This window comes from Orbicella franksi, chromosome 5 (assembly GCF_964199315.1).
Source record: "Orbicella franksi chromosome 5, jaOrbFran1.1, whole genome shotgun sequence".
In the NCBI taxonomy this organism is placed as follows: domain Eukaryota; kingdom Metazoa; phylum Cnidaria; class Anthozoa; order Scleractinia; family Merulinidae; genus Orbicella; species Orbicella franksi.
The window spans coordinates 24,133,527-24,146,606 of NC_138149.1; the positions used below are offsets into that span (position 1 = coordinate 24,133,527).

Sequence of the window (13,080 nt, forward strand, 5' to 3'; positions counted from 1 at the left end):
GCTTACAAGCAGCCAAATTAAAACACGCAGGATGGCAAGAAAAACGGGAAAAAGAACGAATAACAAATCAGTTAAATAATTTGAGTTTAAAAGTGCGTGTTGTTAATGAAGTGCATATTTCTATGTTTTACTACCTGACCCCTGTTCAAAATATAACTAGGTAATTTTCGATCGTTTATAGTCATTTCCAATAGAGGGTCGGTATGGCTATCCAACAGGTGTAAAACATACTGCAGCAGGCAAAACGGCCTGTATCGACCTCGTTTTGACTAAAATTATTAAGTGGAAACATAAAATGCTGACTCGATCCAATGCGCTTTTGCTCTGTGATGAATTTCACTGGTGTAATATGATCATCAGTTGATACTATCTGGTGCAGCGAGCATGCAAGACTTAATTGCCAAAGTAGAGTGTAACAAATGGTCTAGTAGTTTGTCACTTCTCTACCAGCTGTAGTTCACTGGCTAGCTAAGGGTAGATCTTGTGTTCGTTCCCCTTCAGGGATTCATAAATTTATTTTTCATTGTGTCCCGTTGTAGCGAGGATACACTTAATAGAAGACCTAGATGGAGATGTTAGAGTCTCAGCAATCGGCGCTAATTTCCCAGCTACCATTTGAAATTTCAGCCTATTTTTCAGCTATCGTTCAATGTTGCAGAAATCCTGAATATATAATTTGGACCAATTTTCAGGCATTAGTGAAATCTCAATCATGTCACGGTACTGATACATTGTCTCTTCAACAAAAAATTACAAATACACGTAAACTGTTGCATAGAAAAGCTGTGACGCTGTTGTTTAGCCGAAAAAACAAACAAACAAACAAAAAAAGACTGGTATAAATTTAGGCGAGGTGGATGACAAACACCGGGAAATCTTACGTCGCCAGCGACTCAATTTGCGGCGTGACCCGGAAGTAATGAAGCTGTTACCTAAATTGTTCTCATTGTTGGACCCAGAGGATGAAGAGGAAGTAAAGGCGGAGGCTACACGTGGAAGCATGGTCGAGAAAATTTTGAGTGAACATTCTGCCCAAGAATGGACCGAGGGCGTTTGACGTCTTGGTGAGAGGACTGCAAGAGAACCAGCCATTCTTAGTTGCTCCTTTACTTCGGTATTCAGGTATTAAAAGAACATGTTGTTTTGGATTGGGCAAAAATGGCAAGGCTGTTGTGGCCAAAATTTACTGGACGGAGGAATGAAAGGACGTAACATTAGAGTTGGTGTTTCTTTACACTTCATCAAATGTGACGCAAATAAAAGGGGCTAACGGTACTACATAAATACCCGGCCCTAAGAATTCCTTCCGCAGTTATTTTCTCACTGAACATATTTCGTTTGTGAAACTCGAACGTGCAGCAAAATTCGTGACTGATTACGCTTCAGCGTTCATTGCACTTGAACGGCAAATGTCGCAAGTACCCACGAGTTACTCTACCATAAATTCTCATAACTATGGCGTTATAATTTTCTTACCACCAGTCTCATCGTGGGTTTTTACGTATGATGACTCTTTATTTTCTTACGTGTGACAACTCGTTATTAGAGATGACGATGCAGGCCAATCGTTTCGCGTGATAAAAATCGGTGAAATATGGCAGACGCAAACATACAGTAATAGGCCATTGTGTCACACGATCTTTAGCAGTCAGATGAGGAAAGGAGGAAATGAAGACCAAATCCAACTGCTGTAGAAAACACAGTTGCAAGTTAAAAGAGAAAGCTCATGCCGTTACGAAGGACCAGCAACAAAAAGAAGTCATGGAGTCGAGGTTTCAGATGTTGGAGACCACATTTAAATGACTGGAAGAGGAACTGTCAATAGAAAAATGTCAGAAAAAAGAACTGGTAGGGAACACAGCACGCTTGAACAAAATGTACGACGAAATGAACGAAGTCATACGTATCGTTAAGAAAATATTAGAAGAGCGTAAAGAACCCGTCGAAACTCTGTCAGATAGCAGTGACAATGTATTGAACGAAAGCATTTAGTAAAGAGACGACGCGTTGTTATTCACGACAGGAAGAATTCATTGTGGTTGATAGAATCCCGAATGCTCTCGAACGTGAGAAAAGTTTTGAAAGATCAGAGAACTTCAGTTTTCCCGACACAGCGACATCACCTGAAGGACTAAACGAGTGAAGGTGAGTTTGCAGTTGATGTATTTCTTAGACCTTTATTTGCGACCAGCAAACCAACAGAAGTGTCTGTACGCCCTAGCAGAATATCAGGAGGTCGCTGTTATGGGAAGATGATCAGACCTGATTTCAAAGACAATAAAACTCGTCAGGTTAAGCTGGTTTAGGATGCCGGTAGCGGGTATTTGCATCTTGAATTAATTATTTCACTTATATGGTAAGAACAAAGGAGTGTTGGTCGGTCGCAGGCTGCATATAGGTCGGTCAGTCAGTCAGTCAGTCATTCGAAATTGACATTGGCCACTGCCCATTCATCGCTGGATATTTTTTAACTCTTGTATGACGGTGTACGAGTATTCGTTTTGCTCATTTTGAACCTTTGCCTCTGTAATAGCTCAACAGTTTTTGCAGTTGCTTGACGATCAGGCGGGCTAGGCATAATCAAACTCACAGTACCTACACAGTTTCTTCGTGGGGAGGCTAAAAGAAGCTTTGTTTCAGGAATCATGGGAATTCAGTCGTTACAAAATCTGTCCTTCCCATCCCTGCTTGGAGTGATCTAAGATGTCTATAGCTAGCTTGTGCTGTATAAATGACACTTGATATAAAAACTCTTATAGCAGCTCTTGGGGACAAATAAACCATTACATATGAGCATTTGCATGCGCTATGAAAACTAACTAATCATTTTTTCGATTCAAGAAACCAAATGTGCTCACGATGCGGCTATAGGTTGGAGGAAGAACTCTACCCACAAAACAAAATCCATCAACTTGAACTCAAGATAAAAATCTTGGAAAACGAGAAAAGGCATAGAGAAATGAAAATCACAGAGTTGAAGGAGGCGAACGAAAGACTTAACGCGTGCGACCCTTTTAGCGCACATAAATAAACTGGAACAACACCTTGATAACTTCAGTAGGGAATGAGAAAAGATTAACAGAAGGCTAGAGAAAGCTGCACGCAGGAATAGCTTTTAGTGACCTGCCTATGCTCATGCAATCGAGCCTCTCCTCTCCTCTCTCTTTGATTTCACCTGATTTGTAAAGCTTGGTTCTTTTGTTTCAAGAAAAAGTCGACTTTAAATGAAATTAAATTGTGTGAGGCATATTTTCAAAGAAAGTTCTGTCATGCCTCCTCATCTCAAACACGAGTTTCATTCGTCTTATCACCGCATCCTTCCTTTTTCTAGAGTTGCTACGTTTAGATGAAATCCAAAGATCATTCAGCTTCAGTTTATAGCCGCGTGATAGTGATTTATAGTGAAGGTATACTGAAGTGTGTAGTGAATTATTCCGCTAGTGCATGCTTGTTGAATATGGCACTATACTTGGACGCTCGGTTCAATTGTTACCTCGAATCCAGTGCACTTGTAGAATATATAATATACATTTTTATTTTAAGGTTTAATTTCCCTATTTGATTAAGAATACAATCGATCATATGTTTTACGCAATTTCTCTCAATTTGGCAGTTTCTATCCTCAATTTCTACAGTGTAAAGCAACTGAGAAATGTTAACAAAATATGGACATTGTTAAGTATTGTGGCGTAGCCAAACAAAGTCACAGGTAGATGCAAGTGGAGAACTTATTAAGGGAGCGTTTCTTAGGGAAAATCCGAAACTCACAATCCGGGTATTCGAATCCTGAACGGATTTTGCGTTCCTCTATAAATTCCGAAAAATAGATTTTGAACCTGAAGAACCAATTCCCCGAGTGAGAGCAAACCTAAATCCGGAATTTTCAGGATGATAATGATCAGTTCGTTTCTTTGGGAATTAATGATTCGAAAAGAGACATATTTTCTCGGCGTCTTCGCTGTGAAAATTGAAGACCGCCAATTATAATTGAACAATATCAATACGGTACGTTTTGAAATGTATGTACGGACTGATATATCATTCAGATTATAGTTACTAGTATGAACACAGCGTTACACTGGTTTCTAGGACTGGCTCAATATATATATATTTTCTTTTTGCCACGATCAATCTCTTTTGGGTCACGTGGTCCGACCGGAAAAGTATTGCGGAAGGGAATTCCCTTAGTATTTTTGAGAGAGTGACCGGTTTGGAAAAGCAACTGAGTGAACTTTTGGCTTTTGGTTTAGTGCCAACTGGACAAGTGAAACGCTTTCAAAGAGCAGGCAAGTAAAACAACTCAAAATATAAGTTTGGGAAGTTTTGGGAAGCTAACGATAGCGCTCGCTCGATCAAAGAACACGAAAATGTAACAAAATTTTGGGTTAAATGTAATTTCTATTTATTTTATTTTATTTTATTTTATTATTATTTTTTTTAATCCAAGCAACTAGTTTGATTGTTGTGCAATTTCCTTGCGCGAAAACATCCGAAAACCTGCAAGAAAACATTCACTGTAATTAACAAGTTCCACGTAGGTATAATTGAAAAGTAAATGCCATGCGAGATTAAGTTTAACCCACATTTACTTTTTGCCTCGAGTCCACGTGAACGTAACGTGGACAGGAGGATATGAAGGGACACGGCTGCATTCCTGTGTAATGATTCTTCTCATTCCTCATGTAAGATTCCTGTGTAGTTCATCGTGGAATCCTGATTTTGGCTACGAAAGACAGGCATAAAACGTTTGATTGACGATTGGTTGGGCTATTGATTTTGGAAAGACGAGTTCAACCACGTTGTACAGATTCACGACACTACATTTACTCCTTTTGTTACGGAACTGGCTTGTCGACCTTGGAGACTGAACATTTGTGACAGGTTGTTTTAGCGTTTTATTTTGTTTCTATAAGAGCAAATGATCACGCCATTTGTGTTAACTTTCGGAAGCAACGAATGAAATTTTTCCTTTTAGTCTCGTGGATATGTGAAGCATCCACGAGATATAGTGGGGGTTTATATGAAAATGAACCACGGCCTGAATCCGGGTAGACATACAAAAATTTTCGAAAAGATCATATACGACCAGCTTTACGAGTATCACTTTTATTTTTAACAACTTACTAACTCGCTGCCAATTTGGGTTTCGATTCCTACATAATACACTTATTTATTTTATTTATTTATTTATTTATTTATTTATTTATTTATAACTTTATTTATACACGGGTAAAACATCAGGACTTAAAGTAAATACTAATACTTACTGCATTGATTGAAGGCACAAATAGCCAGTTGGTCAACATCGACAATGGTCTGGTTAATCTTAAAAAAGTCGTTGATACTATTAACCATAACCTCCTCATAAGTAGCTTCATAAGTATGGTGTTGACACGAGTAGTCTCAAATGGTTTAAATCATATCTCTGCGACCGTAGCCAAAAATGCAGCATAAATGGCTATTTTTTGATTGTTGCCCCAGTTTAATTTCCTGTCGTGTCCCACAAGGTAGCAACCTTGGACGACCCCTATTCTTAATTTACATTAATGATCTGCCCAAATGCCTCACTTCAGCCTCTGCGAGGATGGTCGCTGACGACACGAATATAACCTACGCTGCCAGTACAATAGCTGACCTTGAAAAGGTCGTTAACTCAGTACTAAGAAAACTTAATTGCTGACTTGTAATCAATAGGCTAAGCCTCAATGTTGCTAGAACTAATTTTTTGGTAATTGGGTCAAATCAACGAATACATGCTCTCTTGAATAACCAAATTAATATTGATATCGACGGCAAATTTATGGAAAAAGTTAAAGAAACCAAATCACTTGGCCTGGTAATTGGCGAACATCTTCCATGGACAAGGCATATAGGCAAATATAGGCAAGCGTGACTGGCTAAAGTAGCGCACTGCTGTGGAATAGCCTACCCGTTTATTTACGGAAATCACACTCTCTTGGACACTTGGGAAATTGACCAACTTTATAACAAATGTCATTGAGGCTCCCACACGGCAATCTTGTAAAACAGTGTACTCATAATTGAACCAGTCCTTGTGTCTCCCAAGGACTGGTACCAAATCCGCGAATTTGATTTGCTGGAATCGATATTGAAAGCGGTCTAAATTTTCCCCTATAGACCGGCATCTAGATCGGTAATGCTTTGCAGTGAAAAAGTTTACCGGCGCAATAAACCACTTGGGATGTTGGGAGAACACGAAAAAAGCTTGTAAATCACGAGTCGTTAGGCGAGTGATTTACGGGCTTTTCGAGTGTTCTCCCAAAATCCCAAGTGGTTTAATGCGCCAGTAAACCCATAGAAAGAGTGGTCTATTGCTTAAATAAAACATAGAAAAAGCGTGTTTCATTGTTTTTCGCCACATTACTTCTATATCATAAAGCAAATGAAGAAGCCTAAGCCGTGTATTACACTGTGACGAAACACTCGGACATTTGAGAACACTCGAGAAGTGTAGAAAACACTGGCCTGCGGCTCTTGTTTTCCACATTTCCTTCGTGTTCTCAAATGCCCGTCGTGTTTTATCACAGTGTAATACACGGCTTAGGCTTCTTTATTCGTCAAGTAAAACGCTCGTGTCTATATAATAAAATAAAGGTATTTGTAATTGTACTGTATTGTGTTGTATACATTTTATAAAGACTTGAAACCATTCCTGAAATGCTAGTTAGCTACATGTACATGTATCAGTCAGGGCAGTCATTAAATTTTGAGTCACCTGTTAGTTGACTTGATCTTCACACCCACTACAAACGTTTTACATTGTATGTGAATTGTATAAATAACAGGCAGGTAATCAGTAACATCGAAAGCCCATCAAAGATAGTCAGCAGTAAGAGGTTATGGCTTTTATGGCCTTAATAACAGCCCCGTCAGTAAACAGCAAATGGCTATTTTATTGCAAATAGTATCTTGTAGAACTGTGTAGGTTATATCTAATAAACGTATTCAGCTAACTGAGTAGAATTAGTCTGCAGTTTAATATCATTCTTCTATTTGATGTGAGTCATGTGACAGAGCAAAACAATGCTTACAGGCATTTTCACCAAAGAGTGCCTCATTTTCTTGATTTGTAGTCGACAGACACAGTGGTTGTTGATCAATGGTATCAATTATTGTAAGGTCTGGATTTTCCTCCACATCACTTGTTTTGCGCTACAAGCAATGGGATGTGGACATTGTCTCAGATCATTTGTGTAAGCCAAAACACCATTTGATTCCAATTTGTCATAAATTCTATAGTATCCATAATTTGTTTCAATGTTGACAAGTAAATTACAGTTGAAACATCGCAAGTATTAAATTCCACCATCCCGGTTGAACATACACCTGTATCATGTGATAAGATTTTGCGCTTTGTGACAGCCGATCGTACGCGCAGATTAACCTTTCCATGTAGTTAACACCTCCAGTAAGCTCAGCAATTCGACTCTACACAGCACGAGTACAACGATTCAGTAACGCATGATACCCTTGCATCAACGGAGAAACTCGCTCAGCAGGAACACCTGTATGAAATAACAAAGGATACACAAGACATTTCATCGCTAAAGAAATCAGAAATTTTCGATAAAAGGAAAAAACAAAACAAACATGACTGCGACAAAACGTTTGAGAAATCGGAAATAACTTACCTTGAAAATTGCAAATCACTCGCAAATGTAAGCAGTACAGGGATTACGCAAAACAAAGCAAGGGCGCAGGCGACACGAAATGAAAAGATACACCCAGCAGACTGCAGGAACCCAGGCAATGGCCGCCATCGAAAGATCACTCAAAACTACTAGTACTCAGTCTACTTATAGGGCAAATTATGCTCCCTGAGGTCTGTCACGTGTCATCCCACCATATACATAGATACATAGCCACGAGATTTATCCTGAATTATAGGGTTGTATGCATTTATAATGCATAAGCCCTCAAAAATTGAGCTCACTCTTTCATCAATCGACCTCAGTGAAAAAAGTATTTGTTACTCAAACACGGGGTCATCAGTGATTAAAACTGATAGAAACTTACAATTTCAGTTAGTGAGTTGAAATAAAAAGAGAAATAAAACTGTGCTAAAACTAAAACGCCCCATTTTATATTGCTGATGGGAGAAAGGTTGTGTTAAATTGATCAATAGTAGCTTCCTACACAGACGCTCCTTTGGATTGTCGCAGCCAACGAAACAGAGAGCGTCTTCGTAGAAGACTAATGGTAAGTGGGATTTGCCTCCTTCTTGCACTTGGGAGTGGGATGTAAGACGCTAGAACTGAGATTGGCCACTGGGCTTGGGATTAATAAACACAACTGGGAATAGGTAAACCAAACCAACGTTCACAACCTGAATAAAATGTTTGCGGATCAAACTTAGTCTGCAATCTAGGCGTATTTGTGATGGTCGAGTGAGTGCATTTTAATAGGGCGAGCATCAAAAGGGCAGGCTTGGGGAGAGAGAAAAAAGTATCGTAGACAGCAGAGGTAAGGCTGAATGATAAGTGACGACCCTTCCACTTCCTCGTATTCTTGTCCAAACCCTTCCCACACTGGCTATCAAATACGCGAACAAATACATTCAGTATCTTACCTCCCTCCCCCCCCCCCTCCCCCCCAGCAAAATTACCTTGACTGCAGCCTCGATAAAATATGATATGAACCCACAAAAGTGCAATTACGGCCTGTTTAATCTCATGCAACTTGCTAATTCACAGTAGCTAGATCTTTATCAGAATCACTATGACTTATTTTTTTTTGGGTACCTATATTTGACGTCAAGAATTGGAGCTATCTAGCAGCCATTCTAGGAACCGTAAACTTCACTAATGACACGTATTCCCAAAAAGTGAAATATCTGTTAGCTTCAAAGAAAAACAAAGTATGGCCAAAAAAAGGACGTTCAAAATTAGATCGGGCAGTATTGGGGAGTTTGGGGCAAGTCAATTTAGAGAGGAATATACAAGGGCAGAAGAATTTTGCATCTTAATCGTATCTGTAACAAAATTCTCTATCGTGATTAGTTCTCCACGCGCCTATTTGTCACGTAATCGGCGCGCGATCACGTGGGTGACCAATTACAGGTATCCAGTTTGAACTTGTCGTAATTGAAAACCTGTTATTATACATTGAACTATCTCTTTTCTTCTTGGCCGAAATTCCAAATCAGCGCCTGTGATGTCATGTAGCTGCAGATTATACAATAATTATGTCAAGGACACTCAAGGTCGCGGGTAATCCATGTATGTAATGTATGACCGCGGTGCATGATTTCTAAGGAAAGTCATGTCAAGTTTGCGCGCTTTGTGTTGCTTGCCGTCAGTGAAGAGGCAAAAATATGACTTCCATTTTTTTTTTCGTTCAATGTATAATAAAACAATTATTAAATTCGGTTTCTGTGATATCCAGAATAATCAAGGTCTCAGTAAGGGTTATCAGCCTCAGCCTTCGGCTGATAACCCCTACCTCGACCTTGATTATTCTGGATATCACAAAAACCTCATCCAATAATTGTTTATAATTGGATACCCACGTGATTCATACGTCAATTACGTCCACTTTAATGGTTTCCTTGGCACCGTTTCCTACACTTTTCAAAACCTATGAAAAGCGTTACAGACGTTTACGCGCAAAGGAAGTTCTCAAAGGGCATTTTTAATTCCGAAATTTGTTATAGTTACGATTAATTAGTAATTAGACCTCGTGTCGCACAATTCAGCGAGTAATCGTGCTCGTAATTTCAAATCGGCCCCGGGCTTCGAGCTCGTCCGATTTTTAAATTACTCTCGCGATTAGTAACAGTCATTGGACCGAGTAAAGTACAATTCAAGGAGAAATCGCGCGAGTAATTTCAAAATCGGACGAGCACGAATTGGATACCTCTAATTGCACACCCACGTGATCGCGCGCCGATTACGTGACAAACAGGCGCGCGGAGAACCAATCACGATCGAGAATTTCGTTATAGATACGATTACTCCCTGAATTTTACTCCACTCAGTCCAATTACTATTACAAATTCTTTTTTCCCAACACGTTTACCGTATTCCAAATTCCCTTCTGCGTCACAAGCTTGAGAGAGTATTTTTGATGCATGATTCTTAGAGCCACGCTGCCAGCAGATTTGAGAGTATAGTACTACATGAAAAGACTCGCCTCGTCGCTCACATTAGCAAGAAGAGAAAACTTTGAATGCAATATTCATAGTTGTACCTAGTATTGCTTTTGTCTTTAAAAAAATATTGATCAAAGTCCACTATATCTAAATAAACCACTCAAATTCGGAATTTATAACAATTAGGCAGGAATTTTTTGGTGTTTTTTCAGATAACGTGACTGAGTTATTACATAGGAATAGCGACTCTTTTGTAGGTCTGCCTGGAAACTAAGTGCTTCAGGCAGGATTTCTATAAATTATTTACAGTGGACGCTATTTAATTAACTTCTGGTTTTAAGAGACCACTGATAAAGTAGTAATTGTTATAATCGGACACACAGGAAATCTCGAGTAGCAGTGTCCCTAAATTCTTTAAATGCGAATTGTGCACACTGTATACACAAACTATTTTCACAGAGATTTTTTGAATGGCTTAACCTTAGTACAGAAAAGCGCTAGACTAGGGACTCTAAGTATAATTGAGAATTGACTTCCAAAACTGAGATCAGAACAAACAAACCAGAACAAACCCTTTGGTGAACTATTTTCGAAAATAAGACTAAAACTTGCCAGAGAGTCTAGGATTTTGAGAAATCCAACCAAAAGTAGAATTGCACTTTTTGCACTGCGGCCGCCATTAAATTGAGCCGAAAACTTGGGCATGCATATTCACATCACTCTCAGAGAAAGACGGCTCGGCCTTTTAAAATTGTCTTTTACATGCTTGTTTTGTATCACAATTAAAACACAAAGGTATAAAAATATTGCCAAGAAGTGCATTTTCACTTTGGGTTAGAGGCGCCTGAAGATTGCTGCTTTTAGCACTTTGAAAAAAGCCTTAAGATAGGGCATTTTTGAAGGCAATTTTCGTACACGGAAGTTTTAAATGAAAAATACGTTTTTACAAAGCTCTGTTATTGTTCTACAGCATATAAAAACTTCAGCTTGGGCAATTGAGAAGCCATATAGTGAGACCTGTGTAAGAAAAGGATTTTTACGCGTAAAAACTGCAATTACGAGGGTCACACAAGCACAAGTAACTCCATGTCGCCACTTCTCAATTTAGCCGACCGTCTTTCTCTGAGAGTGATGTGAATATGCCCAATTTTTCGGCTGAATTTAATGGCGACCGCAGCGCGAAAACCGCAAGTCTACTTTTTGTTGGATTTCTCAAAATCAAAACCTCTCGGGCAAGTTTTAGTCTTATTTTCGAGATAGTTCACCAAGGGGTTTCTTCTGGCAATTCTTGATAATTAGAGTTCCCTGGTCTTCAGTTGATATCCTTAAAATTTTCATAGCTCGTAGTGTTATACAGGACTTAAAACAGGTTATATCTTGGCGAGTGTTCCGTATAACTCGAGTCCAGATAAATAAATTCCATATTTGCCAGAGGAATTCCTGCCTGTCTGCAAAATACGGAAGTAACGAAAGGCCCCCACTTCGCCGTCGACTGTCCATCTGCCTGTAAAATATGGAGAGGGATCACGGAACTGTAGGGGGTCATTTGGATCCTTAGCACTGTTAAGATCTGTCCATATGAGACCGTCTATGGATCCCTGAAGCTTCCATTCTCGAAGAATTGATTCACCATCTTTTTTTCCGTGCCTTAAAGCGTAGTGTGTGATAACCAAGCGATAATTTTCGCCCAAGTCAACACACCACCAGGAACCCTTCATCGCAGCTGTTCCACTCTCTTTGCCTTTGCTGTGGTGAAATATATCACTTGCTTTTCCCGGCCCTTCAGACGATCGGGTAGCAACAAGTTTGACTGAGCTATCTCTATTCAAGGTAGATAAGACGCCAGTAGAGCTGTAAAATTCCTTTCCACTAGGTAGGAAAGCGCCTTTATATAAGTAATAATCAAAGAAGACCTATGGTCAAACTCGTGGATTAAGTAATCTAGAGATGAAACATGTTGGTGAACTTGTTATCACTGGTGTATTATTAAAGGCTGTTAAAACAAGCCGGGTTCATACCACGCATGGTAGCACTTATCTCACAAAGGGTACGCTTGATTCGTTCGCTTTTGTTACACACAAATTACAAACACCTACGTCCAGAATATAGCTAGGGTGGCAAAATTGCAGCTGAACATGGAGTGGTAAAGGCTAAGGGTTCTTGGGTCACAGAGGACACTCCTGCCCAAAAAAATCATAGAGTACTCCCCCCTCTTTCCCCACACCCAGATCATGATGTTGATTTTTGTCTGCCAAGTGGGAAAATTTACATGTAGTCAAGTCGTACGAGCTTACAGATGATTTTCATTACATTTCATTCAAGGCTATAGGTAAGGTTTCTTATGAGACAGCACTTCTTCAACACTTTACTTCTTCTTTTCGCGTGTCTCTGTATATTATTATCCGTTAAATACATCAAAATAAATAGACTCTTTTGCAAGCATTTTCAGTGTTGATCCGAAAAATCTGTCGACCCATAAATATGTGTTCCAACCAGCTCACAGGGGTTTTCTTTCCCTCAGTTATCTTTTCATTCAAGAAGAAAAAGCGTAAACAAAAGACAGGGTAGAATTCATTTTTAAAAGCTTATCAACATCAAGTATTTGGGAATTTCTTTCTAAGTTTTTGTGCATTTTACATCCCACTTAGAGATCGGATCAACGTACTAAAATAAACACGACAAGTATAGAGAACACAACTTTAATCTCGAAACTTAACTCGATGTCGGTTGAACGTGGACAACTCAACATGAAAAACTTCATACAAACTGCAAAGCTGCGAACGAAAGTGCTGCTTGAGTGAACGTTGGATCTCACAGGAGAACTATAATCAGCCAAACTTGAAAAGTAAAGCGATAATAAGTCAAAGACTACTGCAAGGCTGACACAACGTGGTATATTTAAAACAATATTTCGGCTGGCCTCAGGTTTAGATGTTACTAAATTACAAAAATGAAATTACAATATTATA

The 13,080-nt window shown here is 39.2% G+C and overlaps 1 protein-coding gene across 5 annotated transcripts in view; it reads right to left on the bottom strand.

Moving 5' to 3' along the window:
- Positions 1 to 10,302: 10,302 nt before the first annotated feature.
- Positions 10,303 to 13,080, bottom strand: part of LOC145487083 (uncharacterized) — a 44,306-nt gene continuing 41,528 nt past the window's right edge. For all 5 annotated transcript variants that reach the window (XM_081465804.1, XM_081465805.1, XM_081465803.1 and 2 more), the window contains one exon: positions 10,303 to 11,996. In XM_081465804.1, coding sequence (XP_081321930.1) covers positions 11,482 to 11,996 — 515 coding nt within the window. In that variant the 3' untranslated portion in view covers positions 10,303 to 11,481. The remainder of the gene's footprint in view (positions 11,997 to 13,080) is intronic.